Source organism: Xiphophorus couchianus, chromosome 4 (assembly GCF_001444195.1).
Source record: "Xiphophorus couchianus chromosome 4, X_couchianus-1.0, whole genome shotgun sequence".
NCBI classification, from domain to species: domain Eukaryota; kingdom Metazoa; phylum Chordata; class Actinopteri; order Cyprinodontiformes; family Poeciliidae; genus Xiphophorus; species Xiphophorus couchianus.
In genome coordinates, this window is record NC_040231.1 from 4,188,749 (window position 1) to 4,215,247 (window position 26,499).

General features: G+C 39.7%; 1 protein-coding gene across 9 annotated transcripts in view; it reads left to right on the top strand.

Annotated features, from left to right (window-relative positions):
- nav2a (neuron navigator 2a) overlaps positions 1-26,499 on the top strand; it is a 262,068-nt gene that overhangs the window by 207,632 nt on the left and 27,937 nt on the right. For 5 of the 9 annotated variants that reach the window (XM_028014169.1, XM_028014164.1, XM_028014165.1 and 2 more), the window contains 9 exons: positions 11,272-11,401; positions 14,733-15,033; positions 15,997-16,714; positions 19,273-19,492; positions 20,907-21,184; positions 22,718-22,783; positions 23,592-23,636; positions 24,151-24,308; positions 25,402-25,584. In XM_028014169.1, coding sequence (XP_027869970.1) covers positions 11,272-11,401; positions 14,733-15,033; positions 15,997-16,714; positions 19,273-19,492; positions 20,907-21,184; positions 22,718-22,783; positions 23,592-23,636; positions 24,151-24,308; positions 25,402-25,584 — 2,099 coding nt within the window. The remainder of the gene's footprint in view (positions 1-11,271; positions 11,402-14,732; positions 15,034-15,996; positions 16,715-19,272; positions 19,493-20,906; positions 21,185-22,717; positions 22,784-23,591; positions 23,637-24,150; positions 24,309-25,401; positions 25,585-26,499) is intronic. The other 4 variants (XM_028014167.1, XM_028014173.1, XM_028014168.1 and 1 more) reach the window with 2 other exon arrangements.

Sequence of the window (26,499 nt, forward strand, 5' to 3'; positions counted from 1 at the left end):
TTTTTTTCAGATTTTTTTAATTTTCTCAAAATTTTCACTTTTCTCTCAGACTTCTGACTTTTTTCTCAGAATTTTGAAGTTTTTCCTCTGAATTATGACTTTTAATATCAATTCAGAATTTTTCTCAGATTTTGGATTTAATCTCAGATTTCGGACTTGTTTCTCAGAATTCTTCCACACAAGTTTTACTTTAATATCAGATATATGACTTTAATCCTATCAGAATTTGGACGTTTTAAAATCAGAATTATGACTTAAATTTCACAATTATGACTTTAACCGGAGAATTGTCAGAATTCCTACTTTAATTTTCTAAGATCTAAAGTCAGAAATCTGCCAAAAAAGCCCTAGTCATTTGAGTTTAATTTAGTTTTTCAGTGGCCCTTATCCTCTTCCGTACCACTTACAAAACTGCAAAACGAAATCTACCAAAGCTCTCCCTGTATTACGTCCAATCCACCTCAGCTGATTTCTTATAAAGCATTAATTGTTCTCCAGATCCACCTTAAGTTTCTCACCTTATATCCAAGGCAAGTTCAGCTTCCTTGCTGTGGGAACATATTTCATTCATTTATATCTTGACTCTCTTTCTTTTAATTATTTTTACAAACTTCAGATATAGATTACTGTACAAGTAAAAATGTATTTCTTTGAAAACGTGAGCAGTTTCACTTTGTTCCAGTGCGTGATGTTTGGATTGAAGCCCTGCTGACTAGAAACTATGGAGCCCGCTGTGTGGCTCTAGAGGTTGAGTTTGTTTTGCTGTTTTGAAGCGTTTCTCTCACAGATATCCCATCTGGTATGATCTGCGCTTCCTACGGAGGAGAGTTAGGACCACTGAAAATGTAGAAATAAAATTCTGACTATTTTCTCAGAGTTCTAAGATTAAAGAAGAGAAACACAGAGAAATTCGGACAGTTTTTTTCTTCCAGAATTCTGAGAAAATAGATTTTTCTTCTTTAATCTCAGAATTCTGACGGGGGGTTTTTATTCTGATTTTTCTGAGATTAATGTCAAAATTTTAAGAAAAAAGTCAAAATTGAGAAAAAACATAATGTCTTTTTGTTTTTCCAGTAGCTCCAATCTTCTTATATCTTTCAAATTCACTGTAAAAATGCATTACTTAACATTTAAACTCCTTTAATGCTGTAATTTCTCATCTTCTATAATGAAATGCCACTAACTGGGGCTTATCTCACAAACAGGATAAATACAAAGTATTGTTTACTAGCAGGTAGATACAGACTGAGACAAAGCCCTTATAGATATGGTAGCCATGGTAACACAGGTTGCCATGGCTGCCATACCAGCAGATCACCACCCGCGGTTTCTATTAGCTGTAAACAAAACAGCCTCACTATCCAGATGCAAAATCACACACTGAGTAATTCTACTGACGGATCAGTTGTAAATTAGACACTTTTTTATTTTTAGATTCAAATTTACTCTGTGAAGGCAGTCAGTGCTGTAAAGCCATAGAGCTTCTAGTTTCTGAAGGAAAACAAAGCGGTTCAGAATCTCAGCCCCATGGTTCTGGTCCGGTCTGGAATCTGACCGAGACCACTGGGACGAAACCGTAGATGGACAAAGTGGAGCAAAAGGAGAATTCGTCTATTGTGAGAGCTTTGTTGGTCCATTAGCACGGGGTGAGTCTGAATCCTTCAAACATCTATTAACTAAACTTTCAGGGAAACGTTTTAGTGCAACCTTGAAGTTTAATTCGGATCCATGTTTTAGTCTGCTTAGTGTCTTGAGACGGACTGCAGACCTTCTTGTTTTGTCTCAAAATAACATTTTTCACATGGGAAATGTGGAGGGAAAAAAAAACAGCAAGTGGTTCTCTAGCAGCTGGGAGTCCCAAATATGTTTCTGTTCTTCTAAAGAGGATTATCATTTATCTGGAGCCCCTTACAGGGATCACTTTTTTCTAAATTTTTGTTCTTCCATTTGGCTTTCTGCAGCTTCTAATAAACAACCCGAGTCCTTAAAACAAAAAAACAGCCAGGTGGTTTTTGGTAAGAGATTAATGTTTCTTGGTGTCTGGAAAATGAGCTGTTCCAAAAAATACCGCCAGAATGTAACGTCATAAATCACCAAGCAGTGTGCCGTTACCTAGCAACACCAGCAGAGCGCTAACCCATTACCTAGCAACCCCAGCAGAGCTTCAGAACTGCAAAAACACTAAACCTTACCAAGAATGTTTGGTCTAGTACACTTGAGATAAGATATAACTAAGTTACAAGTAACTTTTCAGCAAGATATAGGATTTGGTTTTATAAAATGTTTGATGAATTTCTTTGTTTGGTTCATTAAATGATTGTTTTTAAAAGATATCTTCTTTTATAACAGGACATTTTTCCCATAACATAAGTAGCTCTGTGAATGGAACAAATACTTTTTCATCAGTATTAATGAATTATTAATTTAAAACAAGCTCCTATATGTATTTTAAAAGTTACTCTAAGTTAGTTTTGTCTTATTTGAAGTGTACTAAGATATTTGTAATAGAAACTAGACAAATAAAAAAATACTTGGTACGATTTTTTTTTTTTTTTTTTTTGCTTTTAGGGCACTTGGTTTTACATCTGTAAACGCTGTACAATGGCAGACAAGTGTTTTGTTGCTGACTTACCATCCAGAAACCACTTGCTGCATTCTTGTTGGCTGTGCAGGAGGCTCTACTTTTGCTTTTCAAAGATGTATGGTTGTATAATTGTGCATCTGTTTGCAGCCATTTTCACATGCAAACATTAAGATCTAAGAACATTTTTGTGCAATGAACTTGTCTTGACTTCTGCTAACCAGTTCAAATAAGCAGAATTTGTTACCTTTAAGTTGTATTTTTTCCATCTAAAAACCAAAATGAGTTTTTTTCCCAGAACAAAAAAGATGTTTTGATCCTTCTTCTCACGCTGAGGTGAAAATGGATTTCATAGCATCTGCACTTCCGATAGAAATTCCTCATTTGTCTGTAGTGAGTGCATTACAGAGGGGTCGTGTGTGTGTGTGAAGTGATGCACACGTGTTCAGAGTTTTGTGTGTATTCTCTGTAGATCGGGGTCAGTCGGTCAAATCTATAGGAGTGTTTACACGTTAAACACACAAACACAAAGACAAAGCGAGCGTTTAAAGGAAACACGTGCTGCGATAAATCATCTGAATGTGGGCAGCGATTTTTTTCTCTGAGACAGGAGACGGTAGGCCCAATAAGCGGAAAGACAAACCCGGCTCATTGTGCTGTCCGCTCCGGTTCCGTCTTTCCCTGTCAAAGCGGGGACAGCTGTGTCATTTTCATACCGCAGGACTCCTGGGATCCGGCCCGGAATGTCCCAGAATCCCGTTTTTCTCCTTTTCCTTCATCTTTTCTGCTTGACTATGCAGTTCAGAACATGATTTTTTCTTTTTCTCCCTGCAAAGTTAGAAACCAAAAACTTGATCAACTTTTGATTTAAGTAGAAAAGCCAAAAGACAGAATGATTAAAGTTTCTTTATTTAAAAAAACAAAAACAATCCGGGACTTTCTCATGCATGTTTAGGTCTCCTTGAATCCTCTTAAGTTTTCTTGCTGTACGAATGTAAAAAACCCATTAAAATAAAGACTTAAAGTCAGAAACATATTCCTGATACAACTGAACTTTTGAAACTGCTGGTACCTAAAGTTTTATTTCATGTGTTCCTGTGTTCAGTCAGTTTCAGTTCGCTTTACTTTTAATTCACAAGGAACGTCGTCTCAATGCACATTTCAGTTTGTTTTATTTAACAGCAAAGATAATTCTCCTGATTTAACCCTCCAGATGTCACACCACTAAAACTAAAATTTCGTCTTGCTTGTTTTGTGTTCGTTTGAGTGTTAATCCACAAACTGGTTTTTCTGTCTGTATGTTTACTTAAAGCTCACCTGACAGCTTCAGTGAGATGTTATCTGCTTCCTACAAAGAGGTTGAATCTAAAAGTTTCTCTTCGTAAATTTCTGTAAAATAAAGCCAGAAGTTTTCTAGATTTCTAAATAACTGAGTTTCAAAAGTTAGGACATTTTTGAGCTCCAAAACTTGAAAATTTGTAAGAAAAAAAACCTCAGAAATTTTGAGATTGCTCTCAGAAATATTCTAGAAAAAGAAAATGTGGAAATTTCTGAGTTCCAAAAGTGAAGAACTGTGAGACAAAAGAAGTATGTTTTCAGATTAATCTATTACATTTTCAAAAAACATGGGAATTTTCTGAGCTTGCGAAGTCAAAAATGTTCTACTTTTCAAATATTCCTGAGTATTTTACTTTAGGTATTCAGAAATTTCAAAGTTTTATACAAAAGTTTAATTTCAAAATTTTTGAATTTTTTGGCGCTCACAAATTTCCTTGTTTTTTTTCTGTAAAATTTCTGAGATTAATCTCAAATTTTCTGAGTTTTTTTGATAGAAATATAATTCCTTTTTTCTCTCTATAAGAAGAAGAAGAAGAATTACTTTATTCATCCCAGCAGGGAAATTATTTCGCAGTTACAGCAAGAATTTTTTTTATACACAGATTAACACACACACGACAGGAGCTGCGTCTGCAGGCAGCCAGCTGAGCCGGCGCCATTTTTGACGGAGGACATGCGGCAAAGGTTGTCGGGACCGGGAGTCGAACCCGCGACGTCCGCGGGTCTAAGGCCTCCAAATGTGGGGCGTGCTGTGGTGGTGCAGGGGGTTAGCACGCCCCTGATAATATGTCCCTAACACACTGTTGTACCATCCGCTGCCTGTCGGCCCCCGACAGTCAGACTTGGGGGTTATGTGATACAGCTGCGGGGCGAAGAGGCCAGTAGTTTCCTCTCAAATGCAGGAAATCCCCTTACTTCTGCCTGGCTGCTCTGTTGTGGCTGGATGTCTGTGTGTACATTTCTGCGGCACACACTCTGTGTGCTCATGCCAGAGTTGGTTCTTTTCCTGAGATTGGGGGATGGGCGAGCCGCTGGTGAACTGAAATGACCAGCAGACCAACCGTCCAACCAACCACGGTCCAGGGAGCCTCGCATAGGGAAAGTTAAAACAAACAAATCCACTGCCTGTTTCTCAGGACGCTCACAGAAACCATTATTGGCTGTCCCATGTGGGAGCTTCATTTTTTTCATTGCCACCAACCCCCATCTTCTTAACTCTGTGTTTCTCTTTAAGGAAGTTTGGCCCCTGATCTTTGACCCTTTTGGGAGAGGAGAAACCCTAACCTAATGGGACCGGGTGAGCGGCTAGGTTCCAGTGTGGAATGTCTTGATTTGGGTCTCGTTTCGTCCTCCATTACTGTCCTTTTCTGACTGGTTTAAAGGCCGTTTAGCCTGTCTAAGAACTGAAGGATGGGTTTGCACCTTTTGGTTTCACCAAGTTAAATTGTGAACCCCATTGAGGTTTTGTAATGAAACAAATTTTTAGTTCAGTTTCAATAACACAACCAAAACAAACGCAAGAATCTAGCGCTAACGCAAGAAATGGCTGGTTATTTTGTTGTTGTTTTTTACCAAAAACAAAAGAGAAAAAATCTGATCTTAATCAAGTTTTATTTAAAATTTGGCTCCGGTGGTGGGGGAGGAAGCCGGTCAGACCTGGCAGGCCCTAATGTGTTGTGAGGGTCTGCTGGGAACGTCTGGCGGAATCCCCTGTGAGACGAAGCTTTAACTCCCATCTCCGGCAGAACTTTGAACACGTTCCGGTGGAGGTGGGGGACATGGAGTCTGAGTGGACCATGTTCCGTGCCTCCATTGTCGAGGTGGCTTATCGGAGCTGTGGCCGCAAGGTTGTCGGTGCCTGTCGCGGCGGCAACCTTCGAAACCCGTTGGTGGACACCTTCGGTGAGGGATGTTGTCAGGCTGAAGAAGGAGTCCTATCGGGCCTTTGTGGCCTGTGGGCCCTTTGATACGAGCTGTCAGGTCCCTGTATGAGCGGTGTCAGAGTCTGGTCTGCAATGCCGGCAGTAAGTCGGGCTCGTTTCCGGTGAGAGTTGGACTCCAACAGGGCTTCCCTTTGTCACCGATTCTGTTCATCACTTTCATGGACAGAATTTCAAGGCGCAGCCAAGGTGTTGAGGGGATCCGATTTGGTGGCCTTAGGATCTCATCTCTGGGAAGGATGTGGTCCTTTTGGCTTCATCAGGTTGTGATCTGCAGCTCTCGCTGGAGCGGTTCGCAGCCGAGTGTGAAGCGGCCGGGATGAGGATCAGTGCCTCCAAATGGTCTTGAGCCAGAAAAGGGTAGAGTGCCTTCTCCGGGTCAGGGGGGGTGTCCTGCCCCAAGTGGAGGAGTTCAAGTATCTCGGGATCTTGTTCACGAATGGGGGAAGAAGGGAGCGGGAGATCGACAGGCGGATTGGTGCAGCGTCTGCCATGAAGCGGGCGCTGTACCGGTCCGTCGTGGTGAAGAAATAGCTGAGCCAAAAAGCGAGGCTCTCGATTTACCGGTCGATCTACGTTCCCACCCTCATCTATGGTCATGAGCTTTGGGTCATGACCGAAAGAACGAGATCGCGGATACAAGCGGCCGAAATGGGTTTTCTCCGTAGGGTGGCTGGGCTCTCCCTTAGAGATAGGGTGAGAAGCTCAGTCATCCGGGAGGGACTCAGAGTAGAGCCGCTGCTCCTTCACATCGAGAGGAGCCAGTTGAGGCTCGGGCATCTGGCCAGGATGCCTCCTGGACGCCTCCCTGGTGAGGTATTCATGTCCCACCGGGAGGAGGAACCGGGGAAGACCCAGGACACGCTGGTGAGACTATGTCTCTCAGCTGGGAACTCCTTGGGATTCCCCCGGAGGAGCTGGAAGAAGTGGCTGGGGAGAGGGAAGTCTGGGCCTCCCTTCTCAAGCTGCTACCCCCACGACCCGACCTCGGATAAAGCAGAAGAAAATGGATGGATGGATGGGTGGGTGGGTAGAGAATCCAGAAATTTTACTCAAGTAAGAGTAGAGATACTTCATAATAAAATTGCTCCAGTAAAAGTAAAAAGTACAGCTTAGAAAAGGTAAATAAAAAAAAAAGAAATTAGTCAAGTGAATGTAATTGAATAAATGTAACTAGTTACTACCCACCTCTGGACGCAGTGGAGCATGAAACCGAACCGCAGCAGCTGAAAATGAAACAAACTTCAGGTGTGAAAGAGTCTTAACTTCCCTACGACCCAGAAACATTTATAAACTGACCCTTTGGTTCTGATCCATTAGCTGTTGACTTGGTCTTTGCCAGTGCTGCCCGTGGTTAGCGTCTCGGTCTCCTGTGATTGGTCGTAAAGGCTCGGCGGTTGGTAACAGGCGGGTTGCTCTGCCAGCAGGATGCTGAGGGCTGGGCCCGCCGTTTGGCCTGATCTCTAATTAGCGCTGGCTTGTCAGTTGCTCAGGGTGGATCTGTGTGGGAAATTGCAGTCTTACACACACACACACACACACAGTCAGGATACATAAACCAGAGCTGGGAACCACACAGCCGAGCAAGTGGAGGATGAGGATTGTCATTTTTGTCTCAATCTGTCTGAGATGGTGCGGCTTTGACTCGTCCCGCCTGTTTGATGCTTCTCAAGCCTGAAGTGGCTTATTTAGGGCACAGGGTGTGTTTGTGTGTGTTTGGCTGCGCAGCGTTAGCGGCGCTCCTGCGGCAGTGAAGTGGTTAACGGTCTCCAGGGAGGCTCAGGTTACCAGCAGCGGGGCAGGTCCTCTGCTCAGATCCTTTCAGCTCGGCGCTCGGCGCAGACAGAGACAAACAGCGCCCGGGGGATGAAACACCGCTGCAGCAAGTGACAAAGAACCTCGATCTAGAACGAGAGAGGGAGCGCAGAGAAAGAAAGAGAGAGGGAGAGAGAGAGAGAGAGAGATTTATTTCTGTGAATCCTTTCAGCAGCATGGAGTCATGAAGCTCTCTGTCCAGTTTGGCATTTTCGCGCAGCGACCCGGTTCCCACAGCAACACCGGCACCCTGAGCAGGTAGATACCAGACATATAAGTAAGAAAACGAGACTAAATTTAAGGTTTGCTTTTATGTCATGTCCAGTGTTTGGATTATTACACTGCAAAAATAGAAAGCCTTACCAAGTATTTTTTGTCTACTTTTTCTAGTGCACTTGAAAAAGACTTAACTTAAAAGTAACTTATATAGGAGCTTGTTTTAATTCAATAATAACTTAACATTGATGAAAAAGTACTAGTTCCACTGTCAGTTAAATTCACTCAAAAAAAGAGTTTCCTCATGTTTGAAGTGAAATAATCTGCCAGTGAAACTAATATTTTTTTCCATCAGTACTAAGAAATTATTTACTCAAACAAGCTCCTATATCTAGCCAAAAAATGACTTGGAAGTTATTTTAGTATTTTTTTAAGTGTACTAAGATATTTGCACTAGAAACTAGGCTAAAAATACTTTGTAAGATTTTGTGATTTTGCAGTGTAGAATCATCTTACCAAGTAATTTTGTCTTTTTAATTAATATTAAGAAATTATTAACCTAAAACAAGCAAGAAACTAGATCAAAAACACTTGGTAAGATGTTGTGTTTTTGCAGTGTAGAATCATAAAACCAAGTATTTTTGTCTATTTTATAGTGCAAATATCTCAGTGCACTTAAAATAAGACAAACTTACTTACTAAGTAACTTTTCAGAAAGATATAATCAATAATATCTTAATATTGATGGAAAAGTACTAGTTTTGTTGGCAGATTATTTCACTTGTAACATGGGAAAATATCTTTTTACAAGTGAAATAATCTGCCAATGGAACTAGAACTTTTTATTCACAACTAAGGACCTATTTACTTAAAACCACCTCCTGTATCCTGCTGAAAAGTTTTTTTGTCTTTTTCCAAGTGCACTAGACGGCATTACTTGGTAAAGTTTAGTGTTTTGCAGTGCAGCTGTCCATATTTATTTTCTGTGAGCGGATTGCGTGTGGGAAATACCCCCAGTGGCCATGTGGAAGACTTAAACTGGTTCTGGTCACTCTAAATCTCTCATCACCGCTCAGCTCTTTTCTCTCCTCGGATGCTTTCAGCTCTATAAGCCGTGTCTGCACTAAGCTTCTGCTTGATTTATCCAGCTGGTTAAATCCAGGAGGAAGTCGGGTCATCGGCTGGTGTTTGGGTCCGGTGGTTGTCAGGAACCAGCTGATTAGGTTTTGGCGGTTCTCTGTTGAATCTGGGAATTGTGCCATTGTAAATGTCTGTTTTTGTTTAGCTTCTTAGTTTGAAGCCATAATTATGATGTGAGCTCGCTGCTTGGTGGGAAAGTTCTGGGCGTGTAAGTTGACTACTGAGCAACGCCGCTTTGGTTTTGTTTATACCAAAGCTGCCTCTGTTTTGCTTTGGTACAAAGATCAAACTGGAGGGATGAATGGTTGAAAACAAGACGATATAAGTTGGTGGGAAATGAACCGTGTAGGCTCATTTTTTGCTTTGGAAATATTTCTTAAATTCACACAATTAAAACACGAATACTTTTCTTCGTTTATGCTGAAACGCTTGAAATAGCATCAGCATTATTAGCTTAGGTTAATATGTGAATGTTTTCTCTATTAACCCGACTTAATAGATGATTCTTGATACACGGGATTAACCAACATCACCTTATTAATGATTACGTGATTTATTCCTCTTTTCATAAACAAATAGACTGAGTCATGCTTTCATAAACAGAATATTACACTGCAAAAACACAAAATCTTACCAAGTATTTTTGGTCTATTTTCTAGTGAAAATATCTATTACACTAGAAATAAAACAAAACTATCTTACAAGTTACTTTCCAGCAAGATAGAGGAGTTTGTTTTAAGTCAATAATTCCTTAATATTGATGAAAAAGTACTGGCTCCATTGGCAGATTATTTCACTTATAAGATTGGAAAAATGTCTTGTAATAAATGAAATAATCTGCCAATGGAGCTATTACATTTTCATTAATATTAAGGAATTATTTACTTAAAACAAGCTCATGAAAAGTGACTTATGAATCAGTTTTGTCTTATTTCTAGCAATAAAAATACTTAGTGGGATTTTGTTTTTGCAGAGGCATTGATTCTTTCATTGAACAAACTGGAAAATCTATCAAAACTAACAATCCCAACATTAAGGAATGTTTTGGGTTTCTTTTAAACATTAATTGAGATTCATCATGAGAATAAATATCCAAAATCTTTACATCCATAAATGATAAATGATACCATAAGTACCCACCTCTATGTGCTGCTTAGATTTTAATAAATATCAAAATCATCTGGATTAGAAGAAATTTATATCAAAGGTAACAAATACTAGCTTGATCAAATCTGAAATGTATTTATCCTGTCAGCTCTGGACGGGGTGTGTGCGTGTGTGGGGGTGGGCGTGTGTGGGGGTGGGCGTGTGTGCGTGTGTCATCCCAGCACTGGCTGTCACCATCAGCCTCCCTCTGCTCCTTTCAGACCAATGTTTGCCAACTGGCTGGGCTTCCTGTCCCCCACAGCCTCCAAACACACACACACACACACCAGCAGACACACACAGACATATTTACAGATATCCTTAACTCTTGGCACGTTTGCTCTGTTCATGTGGATCTATTTGAACAGCTCAGACACACAAACGCACCATGACGTCACCCCTCTATCGAGTCTTTGTTCGTATGACAGACAGCCCCATTCAGACGCGTGTGTGGGGGTGTGTGTGTGTGTGTATTTGGGGGGGGGGGTATCCAAGTTGGAATCAGTTTTATGGAGAATAAAAGGAGAATCACCAGGCAGTCACCAGATTCTTCTTTTAGTTTCGTTTCATGCTTCAATTAAAATTTTTTGTCTTTTCCTGTTCATAGAAAGTGATCTATTTTTATATATTAAATAATTTTTTAGGAAAAGAATGTGTTAATTTGCATGCATGTTTGACTGACTGGTGATATTAAATACATAAAACTCTAAAAGTCAATTTATTTCTTCTCAGCAGGCTAATGCAAAGCAGAATTATATCCTATCAGACTTTGTTTAGTCTCTTTGTGTGAATTGCCTCGGAAGTTATTGTGATAAACTATAATGTTGTTTTGAGACAATTTTCAAGTAATGTAGAGTAATAATGCAAGTACACCCTCTGAAAAATCAATAAACTTTAATTTCTAATAAACATGTAACACTGGAATTGGAAGATATTTCTGAAAAATAAATTGAAATTATTTTGAAATTAACTGATGTATTGTTTATTCCAACAGGTCTTAGTCTGTAGGTTTCCTCATTTCCAAAAACGATTTGTTTACGTGGACTGAAACGAGCCTCCATGTCTCTTCTTCTTCTTCTTCTTCTTCTTGTGCAGCTGGGATGACAGCAGTTCGGTGAGCAGCGGCATCAGCGACAACATCGACACAGATGACATCAACACCAGTTCCTCCATCTCCTCCTACGCCAACACACCTGCAGCTCAGCGCAAAGGCCTCAACACACAGGTAAGTCAGAGAAAACACAAGCAGGATTCTCTCGGCATCCTGCAGTGAAACCCAATTCAATCAACTGCAAGTTTAACAAAGTTTAAACTTCCAATTGAAGTGTCTTTATAGGAAATTCCTACATGATTTGTTTCAATTAGAGACACATCAATCTGATATTTGAGTCATAGGCAGACATTTTTATTATATTCTGTTGCTCAAAGCAGTTGAGGCTACTGCTAGCTAGCTGCTAATATACAATTACTAACTAGCTAGCTTTTTGTAGTGTTAACTAATGGCAGTTAACTATAAACTGGCTGGACGACATTTGTCTTTGCCACTTTGCAGTTTGGCACTGCTCTATAAGTTATGCTACTTTTTGCACATTTCTGAGTTCAAGTCTTAAAATTCATTCATAATGGTCTTTAAAGATTTTAAAATGTCTTAAATTTGAGTTGGTGAAACCTGCAGAAACCCTGCTAATGTGTTGGTAAAAGATAAGCCTGAGGATGCATTCAAATTAACCCTGTTCAGTTCGCTTTAATCAAACTCCAGTTCATTCTTCTAGAAATCTTGGTTCATTTGTGGAGGAGTAAATACGTAATCGAACTCTGGTCCACCTAAAAACCTCGATATTGGTTCGGTTGAAGTGAACTTGAATGCAGTTTGAAAGCACCCACCAAACAGACCAGAGGCCGCTCCAAAAGCAGGGCATTCTGAGTAAATACAACCAAAACAAACGTTAGTCTAGTTTAGCGCTAACAGGAGAAATGGCTGGTGGTATTTTACCAACAACAAATCCTACAACCACTAAAATCTGGCGCCACTCCATTTTTGTTTACATTTCATGAAGAAGGAAGCCGTGGTGGTTTCCATGTTGTTGCCTTCTGTAGTTCTTGCTGCAGCGCCCCCACAGGTGAGGAGGGGAACAGGTTTTTTTATTAGTTTGGATCATTTGCACAGTGCAGTGTAAAAGAGAACCACAGCAGCTGAAATTGAGTTCCTTATTTAACGGAAACACCACAGTTGTTTCCATTAAACACATGTTGCAGTTTTGGTCCCTAATTAGACCGAGTCTATTGGACTATCACGTGTGGAAACTCCCTAAATGAAGCTTTTAACATTTGTTGTTTAGTTGGAGCACATGTTTCTTTTATACATTAAAGCAAATTTTTCTAAGCTTGCATGTGTCAAATGTCAGCAGACTCTTATGCTGAATGTACTCAGTATATTTCGCCTGATCTGAGGCCATCCTGTGTGTGATGACTCTTCATTATTGCTGCAGAGGTCAAGGTGCTGATTGAATAACAAAGGAAGGCACACAGAGCATCTTTCTCTCAGTGCAGCTGTACGACAGAGTGCAGGTAATGAGCTCTGCCTCGTCTGTCCTCAGGCAAGCCTGCGTCGGCTGGACTTTGAAGAGCTCAAAACAGATCAGCTTGCAGCTTTTTAAAAGTGTTGCCTGGGTGACTGAAGAACTGTCATTGCAACAAACCCAGCTGTTGTTAGTAGGAAAGTTATGGATATTTATGGTGCATTCACACCAGCACTGCTTTAATCAAACTTTAGTTTACTTGTCTAGAAAGTTTGGTTCACTTGTGGAGGTGTGAATGTAAAATTGAACTTTGATGCGGATCAAAAAGGCTCAATTGAAGTGAACTCGAGTGCAGTTCGAATGCATATATGAACACCAAGCAAAACAAAAGCAGGAAATGGACTACAGTGAAGGACATTCTGGGTAAATACAACCAAAACAAGCATGCAAGTCCAGCGATAACGGCAAAATGGCTCCTGGCCTTTTAATTTCATTTCATTTATGTGGTTTTGGACAAGCAAGCACAAAAAACAAAACACTTCACTATGCATTTCACTGGACAGAACACAACACAATATAGTTGAATGGATGCATAATTAGTTTGCTTTCAACCAATGCTTACGTTTTTTTCTGCAACTGTGGTGTTTCCATTAAATAAGGAACTCAATTAAAACCACACATAAATAAAGAGGAATCCTACAACCGCTAAAATCTGATGCTACTTCATTTTTGATTACATTTTGTGAAGCAGAAAGTTGCGCTCCTGCTTTCTTTAGAGGTTTTTGTGTTGTCTCCTTCAGTTCTTAGTGCAGCGCCCCCACAGGCGGGGAGGGGAATAGCTTTTCAATTAGTTTAAAATGCAGTGTGAATGTCTCAAATTTATTCCCCAATCAAACCGAGTCTACTCTCAGGTGTGAACTCTGGTTGGCATACAGATTCAAAACAAGAATGTGCCTGAGCAAAATGTTAATTAACCATGCAGCTGAAATGCTTCAACAGTGTTCCTCCTGGTTTCTGTTAAGTACATTTCCTGTGAGAAGGTCATTATCAGTTCACTAACCAGGATTCAGTAATCTGAAGAGCTGCTTTTTGACAGACTGCAGGCTTGCTCTGACATGAAAGTGTAGTCATCTTTTAAATTACTAGAACATTTGCAAGCTGTGATGTGATCAGACAGTGTGCTGTCCTGCTGTCTGATTGAACTGAGCACTTTTCCATGATGCCATAGTGGGACAATTGTAGATAGAAAAAACGGAGTAAAGTTCTGCCAAAGAGATTACATTTTTGAGCTCCAGAAGTCAAAAATTTGTAAGAAAAAAACTCTGAAATTTTGAGATTCTTAGAAATTTTCTAGAAAATTGTATGACAGTGTATTAGGGGTATTGTAGACAGAAGATAAAGGAGAAGTAAATTTTCCCTAAAAACTAAAAAATGTGTGAAAAAAACTTTTTAAAAATAAAAAACAAGGACATTTCTGAGCTCCAAAAGTCAAAGGTTTCTGGGGTTAATCTCAAACTTTCTGAGTTTTTTATTTTTGGCACATTTTTGAGTTTTGGAGCTCTGAAAGTTTTTACTATATTTTTTTTCTTGCAAATTTTGGACTTGTGCACCTCAGAAACTACCATGGTTTTTCTATACGACTTCTGAGATAGATCTCACAATTTCTGGGTTTCAAAACTTGAAAATTTGTGAGAAGAAAAATTAATTATTTGAGATGGATCTCAGAAAAGTTTTGGAAAAAACTTGTAAAGAGTTTCAAATCAAAAATTTGAGAGAAAAAATGTGCATTTTTTGACTTTGCAAACTGACAGCTCTTCTTGGGAATTTCTGAGACTGATCTCAAAATTAAAAATTTTTCTTGCAAAGTTTTGACCTTTGGAGCTCGGTCCATGTTTTTTCTAGAACATTTCTGAGATGCATCTCAAAATTTCTGGGTGTTTTGGCAGAATTTTACTCCTTTTTAAAATGTATTTATTTTTTACCAACACTGTTGTACTTTTCAGAACCTCTTGTCTAACTGTTCCTCTGTGTTTCCAGCCTGTGACAGATGCGGAGAAGCACTCTGCCTCCACAACAGCTCACCAGGCTTGGACCGGAGACGAGGTGAAGCGGCCCGACGGCGGGCTGGACGGCGGCGTCAGAATGGACGCCAAGTGGAGCCGCAGGAACTGCGACGTGTCCGATGAGTCGGACAAGGGCTGCTCGGGGAGGAAGACGCCCTCTTTGTCCAACACGGGCTCCTGGAGGAGAGGCATGAGCGCTCAGGTGGGGGTGACGTCGCCCCGCACAAAAAGCACCAGCAGCACTGGCTCTACTGGCCTGAAGAGCCACGGCTCGGGTAAATCAAACTCCCATCATTAAACATCGAAAATTATATCAAGATAAACAATGAATTTGGCAACTTTTATTGTTTTTTTTGATGTGGCCTTTGTATTTACATGGAGATAATCCCTGTGTGATTTCTTTTTTGTTGCAATATTATTGAGGATCAAGATTTATTTTTCTGGGGTTTTATGTTGATTCTTTTCACGTTTTGTATATATTATTGGGATTGTTTTGTTACTGATAAACACAAAATATGCTAGGTGATTTGAACTTAAAGTTTTATTGTCATACTTTGTGGTATTGTGATAATTGTAAAAGTGATGATTATTATTTGTCTTTTAGGTAACTGTACGGCTTCGACGTGGTAACAAATTTTGAGAAACTTTTCAACTAATATAATAGTAACAACAGCACATTAATGCAACAATACCCATTCAAAGATAAAGAAAAAAAAAGAATTACTGGAATTGGAAAAAAAAACATTATTTAAAAAAAAAAGAAAGAAGCTATAATTAAAATGGATTATGAAGTCTCTGTAACCAAAATTGCTTCAACAAATATTAATCACTCAGCTTAGAAAGTTGCAGTTGGAACCACATATAAAATGGTGACTTTTCAATGCCATTAAAACGAGAACCTCTTTAGGATGTAATTTTTTGTTTGTAATTAAGATGATTATAAAATTATCCCAATTACAAAAAGTGTGCATCTGCATTTGCTCCATCTGCCTAAGAATCAGACTTGAACCATTTTTGTACCGAAGGAAGGGCCACGCAAAATTATTCCACGGGCCACAAATGGTCCACGGGCCGCACTTTGAAAACCTCTGGCTCATATCGTGATACGTTTTTCAGCCATATTGTCCATCTCTAACGTTTGAGCAAAATTTCTGGAGACTCTTCCCACCTATGATGTAATGTGAAACCGTTCTGGTTTTGTTAACCTGCTCACCTGAATCATTCTTTTTCTCCTGCAGGTAAAACCGACGACGTAAAAGTGTCGGAAAAAGGTCGCCTCTCTCCGCGCTCTAACGGCCTCCAGCGCTCGCCATCCGACGCGGGGCGCAGCAGTGGCGACGAGGCCAAGAAGCAGCCGACCCCCACCAGCCGCACCGCCACCACCCCGCTGACGCACACCGTCTCAGACCCGCAGTCTCACACGCTCATGCTGTCGACCCGCACCCCGACCAGCACCTTCGGCTTCAAGAAGCAAGGCCACGGCATGGTCACCATAGTTACTGCGAGCGGCGCCACCATCACCAGCGGCTCGGCCACGTTGGGGAAGATGCCCAAATCCGGAGGGCGCTCTCTGTCATGCGGCTTAAAATCGGGCGGGCAGGATGGGGGGTCTGCGATAGGTCACCATGACGACGGCTTCCTCCCGATGAGCGCCCGCTCCACTCTGCAGTACCGCAGCCTGCCCAGGCCCCGCCGCTCGGGGGCCGCCGCCCGTAACAGCAACCGCTCGTCCACCAGCAGCATCGAGGCGGCCGTGCTCTCCGTCACGTCTCACGGGAAAAACTCGTTTGGCATCGCCAAGCCCAACGGGTCAGCGGCGCTCCTGGCCAATCAGACGGATCGTGAGAAGGGCGTCTCCGAGATCGACAACCTGAGAGGCGGGATGCAGAGTGGCCCGGCGGTGGCGGCGGCGGCGGCAGCGGGAAGACAGCAGGTTTCATCACCAACACTTCGCAGGTGAACACACATCTTCAAATTAGAAATACGTGCCGTGGTGGCGTAGGGGTTAGCGCAACCCACATTTGGAGGCCTCAAGTCCTCGACGCGGCTGTCGTGGGTTCGACTCCCGGACCCGGCGACGTTTACCGCATGTCTTCCCCCTTCTCCTTCCCCCTTTCCTGTCAGCCTACTTTGTAAAAAGGGACTCTAGAGCCTACAAAAAGACCCCCTGGAGGGGTAAAAAAAAATAAAAAATTAGAAATACAAGTCTGATTTTCAGGGTCACGATTCGATTCAGAAACAATTTTTAATTCAGAATCCAATTTTTCTGTTTAGGTTTTTGTATTCAGGAACATCATTTTGCATTAAACTAGGGTCACAGTTTTCTGTCCAATCACTGATCTTTAAGAAGTCTGACCTGCCAATTCTGATTTTGGCCGAAACCAATTTATTTTTGTCTGAAATGCTAAATGTAGAAATAAAGTCTCAGAGTTGGCAAAATTGGGTTGACTGTTATTAATAGCAAACGTGCAGACATGACCCCATGAGCGGGGTGACAGTCAGACCTCTCTCACTGCAGAGGAGAAGAAGACAGGGCTGATTTTTAGACCTTTTGTGAGGTAGATAAGATCAGGTTCCCATATTGTGTCAACCGATCTACCAAAATTAAGGAAATCTGTGAAAGAGTGCCAGTTCCATTAGCAGATTATTTCTCTTGTAACAAGACAATCTTCCCATGTTATTAGTTCATTTGTTTTCCTCTGAAACAAGTAGTTTTTCATTAATATTAAGGAATTATTTACTTAAAACAAGTGGCTGTATCTTGCTACAAAGATACTTTTAAAATAGTTTTGTCTTATTTCAAGTGTGCTAAGATAATTGCACTAGAAGCTAGACTTGAAACACTTGGTAAGATTTCGTGTTTTTGCAGTGTAATATCAGATTAACTAGCTAACGCGCTAACGTTGACGGCCCTAGTTTTTAAAGAAACCCTCCAGACATGATGAGCCACTCCAAGTGGGGCCCTCCTGTATGGACTTGACTTCACCCCCCCAAAAAAACCTTACTCATGAGTAAGGGATCACACGTGTGGGCCTGTTTTACACACACTCTCACACACACTCAGTATGTGGGGTTAAATGAGGCCATTGTGAGAGGAGGCCCTGAGTGCGGCTGATCAGCTGCCAAGCCTCAGCCTTGGTGGTGAGGTTGGAGGGGCAACAGGAGGGTGTGGCGCGCGGTAATGCAGTCTGCATCGTCTTACCTCAGCCCTCGTTAATGTGAGGCAGTGATAAGTCTTCAAAGAGATCCGCCGCCACTGCTTCAGTCATCACAGCCCGCCGATTAACCCAAACCGGGAACAAGAGGAGGGTTGTGGGTTCAACGCCGCTTCGTTCTGTACTGATTGAAAGCTTATAAGGGCTTTTTTTTTCTTCACTGTTTTTATGAGTAAAATTAGAAGCTCTAAGCAGATTCTTTTGGCGTTGAACTAGTTACATGTACTCAATTACATTAACTTTAGTAACTTTTTCGAAAAGATTTACCTTTAGAAATATTTTTACTATGCTGTACTTTTTACTTTTACTTGAGTAATTTTGTTATGAAGTCTTTCTACTCTTACTTGCGTAAAGTTTCTGGATTTTCTTCCTACTGAATGAAAAACAAACATGTTGTAACCAAAACTTCACCAGGCGCAGACCTGCAGTTTTTGTTAAAGTTTCATAAGTTTTATTTTGATTTGGAATTTTCTTTATTGAAAGAAACTGATTTGGAAAAGAATATTTTGCCTGATTTTGTTATTTTTTTGTTACTAATATAAATTATTGTCATTTTGGTCCATGAAATAACAAAATTTCCTCTTAACTTTATATTTAGACCTGTCTGATGGTGTAATTTTTAAATATTAAATGATTGATAATTTGATCTGTTACTCTGTACTTGAATAGACTTTTTACCAAATACTTTTTTACTTTTACTTGAGTAATTTCTTTAGATGGCTACTTTTTACCTTTGCCTGAGTAAAAATATGTTGAAGTAGTTTTGCTCTTTCTGTAGTATTATTTTTTGGTACTCTGGTATTTACTCAATTACATTTTCCTCGGCAGGAGTATTTTGGGCAAAGTATCCAAATATTGTACACAAATAAGAAAAGAACTACTTCAACATACTTTTACTCAATTAAAAGAAAAAGGTAGCTGTGAAAGAAATTACTCAAGTAAGAGTAAAAACAAGTATTTGGTAAAAAGTCTACTCAAGTACTGAGTAACAGATCAAATTATTGATAATTTAATATTTAAAAATTACGTAAGATGGACCAAAATATACAGTTAAGTGGAAACTTTGGACCAAAATGACAATAAATCATATCCGTAATAAAAAATAACAGAATCAGGCAAAAATAATTTTTTTTCCTAATTGGTTTCTTTCAATAAAAAACTTATTAAACTTTTACAAAAACCGCAGGTATGTGTCTTTTTATGGCGAATTTTTGGTTAAAACATGTTTGTTCTTCATTCATTGATTGATTGGTTCAACCACATTTAACTTCCTCCTCTCCTTCACTGATGCACGTTTAGGTTATTTGGTGGAAAGGCCAGTAAACAAGCTCCAGTCACCACAGCTGAAAACCTGAAGAACTCCACGGTGATCTCCAACCCCCACGCCACCATGAACCACGTCCCTACGGTGCTGGAGTCGCCTGACGGCGTGCTGGGAGGCGGGGACAGTGAGACCAGCAGCCCCCTGTTTGGAGGCCGAGCCCTGGGGTCAGGAACTGGGACTCTGGGCAGCGAGCAGGTGAGACACTTTAACTGGACTTAACTTGATGTAATATATATTTCACTTCAGCTCATCAGAGTCTTAACATTTGACTTCCTGTTCCTTTGGGTTCAAATGTGACATAAAACAAAGGTGATTTTCATTCAATTTCTCTTTAAAATACTACTGAAATAAAACAAATGTGGATTGATCTTTATCATGGACACACAAAAAAGTAATTTCTCACCAAACGTTGCTCATATTTATTGTCGGTACAATATTTATGGCTTAAAAGCTGCCTTTAAAACCCAGTGCATATTTGGAAAACTTACGAGTAGCTTCCCAAAGATTTAGTTCCTCAGGGATCAGTCTTTGGCCTCTTTTTATTCATTTTCATTCATTTAGTTAAATTTAAAATTACACACTCAAGTCCTGTGAATTCTGGTCAGCTGCTACTTATTTAATTCCAGGTTTAAAAGCAGCAACTGTTTGTGTCCTTGGTTTATACAAGAGTAAACTGTGGCGGTGTTAAACGTGGGAGTGTGTTTATAGAGCTGCTTACAGGCCTTTGGTGGGGACACTGGGATTATTCTGCTCTCACCTTACTAATACCACAAACACGCCGACTTCTTAATTCAACTCCGGTTCAGGTGAAGCGCAGATGAGCCGAGCAGACGCCCGTTTCGCAAACTGCAGATCAAAATCCTTTCAGGCCTGGGATGTTTGAGCGTGCTCGGTCATGAACTCTGCTTCACGTTTTCACATGATGCAGAAGTTTTGAGCTGAATGGCTGTGAGTCACGTTATGACACACACAATGTTGTTTGACGAAAGAGAAGTCATGTCTTCACAAACAGAAGGCAGTTCAAAAGTTTATTAAATTATTTTAGATTCAATTCACTCTGGAATGAAAGCGGACAATGTAAGTACATAATGTCAGGGCTGCAACTGGAATTTGATTTAAGATAATGATTATTAAGTCTTACTCTCAATATAATGGAGAAGTTGCATCTGGTATGTTGATTGAAGGTCTTTCATATTAGAATGTTTCAACAATTTATTTCCTAGAGAGATTTTGGAAATGGCAAATATAGGTGTTTTATGTCAGTAGATATTGCTAATTATTGATTGGATTTTTGTTTTAAATATCTGAAATATCTTTTTTTATCCACAGTTTTTACTCTGTACAGTTGTTCTTTTATTTTTAAGCAGTTATGAAGAACTGTGGGGAAAGCTTAAACTGCTGTTGCGCAAGTTACTCAACAGGTTGTTGCTATTTAACCAAAGAGTTCTGTGAGACATTGAGTGTTTAAAGCCTTTCCTCTGCATACATCTCCCAGAATCCCGTGCAATTTTAGATCAGGGTTCAGTGAATTTTCTCTATATTGATATACATTATTATTGATTTATTTCCCGTCCCTTTGTAGACCTAATCTTAGACATTTGTCTTGCAGGCCTCCAGCCCAGGATCAATGTATTCCTCCACCGGTCCCTCCAACAGCCTGACATGGGGAACCACCTTCAGCGGCTCGTCCGTGCCGAGCAGAGAGGGCACCCTGGGTGGGCACGGTGGGGCAGGCAGCGTGGGATTCCCTTCAGTCAGCAGCATGCACACCAGCAGCGAGTCCATCGACATGAGTCTGAGCAGCGCCGGCGGACTCGGGACACACCGGGAGGACACCATCTCTGCTCTGGGTCGCGCCGGGAGCGTCAAGACCGGCATGTCAGAGAGGTACGGACAGACAGGATGGGTTACGGAAATTATTAGGAGATGGAAACTTTTGTTTGGTTGCAGTTATTTTACTGAACACCAAGTTAAAAAGTTTGCATAACTATTAGACTTAACGTACTTGTTTGATAATTGCTTTATTGTTCTCAGGTTCATTGCAGAAATATTTACATGCTTTGAACAAACTTCACTGTATGTACACTGTGAAAAACACAAACTCTGACCAAGTTTGTCTGGTTTCTAGTGCAAATATCTTAGCACAGTTGGAAAAAAGACTAAAATGTCTAACAAGTAACTTTTCAGCAAGGAATAACGGCTTATTTCACATAAATTATTTAATATTAATGAAAAAGAATTAGTTCTACTGGCATATTATTTTACTTATAACAAGATATTTTTCCCATGCCTTAAGAAAAAACAATCTGCCAATAATAAGTTTTCTTAAATTATTTTATAATGATAAAATAATAGTAATAGAAATAATAATAAAAGCAGTTAGGTTTTATGATAAGTTTAATTGAAAAAATGTGGAAATTTATGAGTTTCAAAATGTTCTACTTTTGAAAATCAAAAATGTTCCTTTTTTCTGGAAATATCTGAGATCAATCTGAACATTTCTGATTTTTATTTTCTAACAATTTTTTGACTTCAAACTCAGAAATTCTCTTTTTTTTCCAGAAATTTTCTGAGAATTAAATTTTTTTCCTAGCAATTTTTCACGCTTTCTATCTCAGACATTTTCAACTGTTTTCTCTAAAATTTTTGACACCTCTCTCAAAATTTTAAATTTTTTTCTGCAATTGTTCAACGTTTCCAACTCAAAAATTTCCATGTTTCTTTCATTAATCTCAAAATTTAGGTTTTTTGTAGAATATTTTCAGCTTGTCAAGATAGAAATGTCCTTTTATCAAGAAAACCTCAGAGCTCATTCTCAAAATTTCTGAGTTTTTTTTCTAGCAAATTTTTGACTTTTCAAACTCAGAAATCTACTTTTTTTTCTAGAAAATTTCTGTGCTTCATCTAAAAATTTCTGAGATTTTGGTGAAATTTGATAATATTTTTCTTTTACTTGCAATGACCCTAATCTGGCATCGTATATACGGCTTTTCCTAGTTGTCAGACAACAGGACCAGACTTCTGTTACAGGCAGGAAATCTGTACTAAAAACTCCTAAACAATCCTCTTATTTCCTTTTTAAAAATGTGTGAATTGATCAGTTGCACAAAGCAGCCATGATGTTGGAGTTGTTTGTAGTTTGGTAATCTGTGTGCAGCCGCGGCGAGGAAACTATCTTGATTCTTGTCAGTGTAGCGGATTCCTTCCTGACAACTTGACTGTGTAAAGTGACGAGAATTCCTCAGAGGAAACATTTTATCATTTGGGCTCCAGGCTGTGACATCAGTGAGGTTTCTCTGCTGAATCCTTGCTGTTGATTTCTGCTCTGAGACATTCCTTCATCTACCTCACTCTCTAAAACTTTGCTGTTTCTCTTGTGTCTGTTGTGCGTTTTCTTTTCCCCTTCCTGTCTTCCATCAGTCCCCTCTCCTCGCCCTCCGCTAGCCCCATATTCAGCCGAAACACGCTACCTCGGAGGCAGGACAGGTAAATGTACCTGTTTGCGGTGTTAGGCTGTTGCTGAGGTGGGTGGTCCTGCTAAAGCACCACCTGCTGCCACACAGGGAGCCCCCGCCTCTGGGATTACAACCTGTAATCTAGCCTCAGCGTTTTGTCCCTGTGTGGTAGTCTGTGGTTATTTTTAGGACTCCTTGAGATGAATGGAAATTATGAGTTTCAGGTTGTGTGTTTTAGTTTAGCTGTCACATACTGCCATCTTGTGGTTGCGAATAGAGCTTACACCAAAATTGGGTTTTTCTGTTTCCACTGAAATATTAAATATCTGAAAAATACCTGAGTATAAAGTCCTAGCTAGTCTAGTTTTCTAGTTAATCTTGAAAAATGCCGTTTATTTGCTTATTTATTTATTTATTTTCTTTTGCTAAAGCTTTTGATGTTCTGAAAAAATAAATAAATAAAAAAAACTTTCCAGTTTGGACATTATTTGTTTGCTATGGCGGAGGATTAGGGTCACTGAAAAAAAGGGAAAAGAAATATGACTTTCTTATGAGAATTTTGACTTTAATCTCAGAAATCTAATCTTAGGATCCTGACTCTTTTTTTTTTTTTTTTTTTTTTTTAGAATTTTGACTTTTTTTCTTGGAAGTTTGACTTTAATTTTCTCAAATGTCTGAGATTAAAATAAGATTTTTTTTTTCCAGTGGCCCTTATCCTCTTCTGTAGTTTGCAGCATAGAGATTACATTGTTAAATTAATTTTAGCCATTTCTTCAGACACGTTTCCTTGCCTCCTCCCTCCATTTGTGTTCCTCTTCTGAAGTGTTTCTCTCCCACAGCGGGCCACATTGTGGTAGAAACACTCTGCCTAAGAAGGGATTCAGGTACCTCATTTGTTTTCCTGTTGGGCACTTTGCACCTTTCCACTCCGGTTTTACCAGCCTCTGCTTTATTTTATTTTTTTTTCGCAGCGTCCACATCATCTCGTTAAGGCTTCTGCTCACGCTTTCAAAAATCAAGATTTTGTTTGGCACTTGGCACATGTGTTGTCGTGTTGAGTGTTTGTCCCTGTACGGATTTATCAGTGTGTTGTGCTGGGGCAGGCATGATCTTTTTTTGTATCTGGGGTCAAATTTTCTCTTTTTTGCCATTTTTTCTGCTTTTTTCCGTTGTTCAAAGCTTTTAAAAAATGTTCACGCAGTTGTAATATGTTGCTGCAGCATCTGTCTCATCTTCATGTCAGATCCTGGTGATTAATCTGGCTGCTTGAAGCAAAATTAGCGACACAATCCAGCTCACTTATTGTTAAAAAAATTATAAAATCCCTTATCCTCCACACAAAATCTCAAGTTTGATGCCCTGGCTTCGGTTTTAACCCAATTCTTTGACTCTCTGCAGGTACGGTCCGTCTCAGCAGCTGCGAGGTCATGAGGACCGTGATTGGCTGCGCTCCCACTCCACCAGTGGGCTGCAGGACTCTGCCAGTAACTCACCGTTCTCCCCCGGCTCCAGCCTCACCTCACCCTCTGGGACTCGCTTCAACTTTGGACAGCTGGGTAGGCCACTCAAAAAATATACAGTATATACGTATATATTCACTGGCAAATCTGTAAAGTGTGGCATGCATTTACTTTGGTATTACTTACTAAATCCAGGTCAATCAATCGCTTTAAAGACATATAATTAATAAATGCACTCCACCTTTCTGTGTGATTTCATCCAAATTTTCATCCAAAGTCTGCTAATCTTTTGGGAGAAAAGAGCAATCCTCAAAAAAAACAACTATTAAGTACTGCAAAAAATGGAAAAATATAGATATTAAAGGGCACCTATTATTTTTACTTGAAAATGTTAGGATGTGTCCGAGCTGTTTTAAGGCATCGTCACTTTAAATTCAAATAATCTGCTTCTAGTCACTCAATGTTTATACTCAAACATAAAAATAGCTGCAAACAACCGCAATTTCAGAAGCGTACATCTTAGAAAAGCAGAAGTGGAGCCTCCTGCACAATCAATAAAAATGCAGCAAGAGGTTTCTGGATGGTGAGTCAACAACAAAACACTTGTGTTTTCCAGCAGCCATTGTACAGCCCATACAGCAGTAAAACCAGCTGAACAAACATGCTGGAGCTCCACTTGGGTTGCTAGGTAACGACCCTTTGCTTGTCGAATATGACTCAACAATCAGAAAGGTTTTGAAACGAAAAAACAATTAACTTTTTGCTGGAAAACAGCTGGGTTAAGCATTTTTGGAAGCAGTTCAGACCAAAATGAACATACAAAATTGTGCAAAATGTGAATTTTACGTACTTGGTCCAGTTTAATATAAACGCAGGTCACATTTTTAGGATTTGTATTTGGAACAATGTTTGCTTTTTGTTCCTGTGTTAATTATGCAGTACTTTGTGTTGCTTTATCACATAAAATCCCAATATAACACATTAAAGCTTGTGTATCAGAATCATGCATGAATACCTTAGTGAGGCACTGTAAAATTATGGACAGGGAGCTGGTTCATTTTAGCTTGACCAGCTCCCACATTTATGTTTAAATTTATGTAAAATAAAATATTTTACATAATATAACCTGCACATAAATGTGCTTTTAGAAAGAACCAGCTTTGATGCTCTGGTTGTATCGTTTCTGCAGCATCCAGCCCAACCTCTGCAGGTCAGATCAACCTCGCTGGTCTGCGCAACAACAGCCTGACCAATCAGGACGCTCCTTTTGACCCGTGCAGCGACAGTCGACTGAGAAACTCCTGCATGTCGCTGGACGAGAAGACTCGCACCATGAGCCGGTCGGGATCTTTCAGGGACGGCTTCGAAGAAGGTAAGACCTCTGCTCTTGTTTCTGTTTCACATTTGGGATGAAATCAGGTTTAAATACATGTAAACCAGTTCAAAGGCCTCCTACTTCTGCTTCCTTATTTGACTTAAACAATTATTAGTATTTTTGTTAATAGAACATTAAACATGATAAGCCATTGTTTTCCAAGGGATCATTTAAGTTTTATGGCTCGAGAAAAATGTAACTTAAAAAGCTTGCTGGTACCTGATTTGTATAAAATTTGGGAAATGAAATGAACATTTAAAACTTTAAAACACAAACAAAAGTTGCAATAAATAACAAGAAAGCAAAGTAACCATTTTCATAGATGCTTTGCTGAGATCAGAAGTCGAGGAAAAGCTGATGTTTTAAGCTGTAGCTTGTCAACTAAACAGTGCAAAACTATTAAAACCAAATTATTTACATTTTTTAAAAAAGTATACAAATTTTATTTAGATAAACATCATATTGCTTTGTTTTCTTACACTGTGTTCTCATGATAATGAAATTTAGCACATTTATTTTAGCAGAAATGGTTCATGTGGTTGAATAAAATAAGAGCAATGTTCTTTTTGAACCATTCTGAGATAAACTGAAGTACTTTAAAGTTTTAGTTTCACATTTTTTAAGTCAATCTAACATCGCTAATGTAAAAACAGTACTGAATTGACTTAAAATGTTTCTATTTTTTAAAAAACAGACATTAATGTACTGAATTACAAAGGTATTAATTTGGAGTTTTTGCAGAACCAAGTATAGACCTTCCCTAATTGTGCACATTGTGTCCGAAAACCGATATAGAATATTTTAAATATCGGTATTGGTACAGATATTAATCGGTGCATCTCTAGTTTGTATCGTCATGTTTTAGCTTATTTTATTGTGCATGAGCAGCTGTCTGTCATCCATTGTACAACT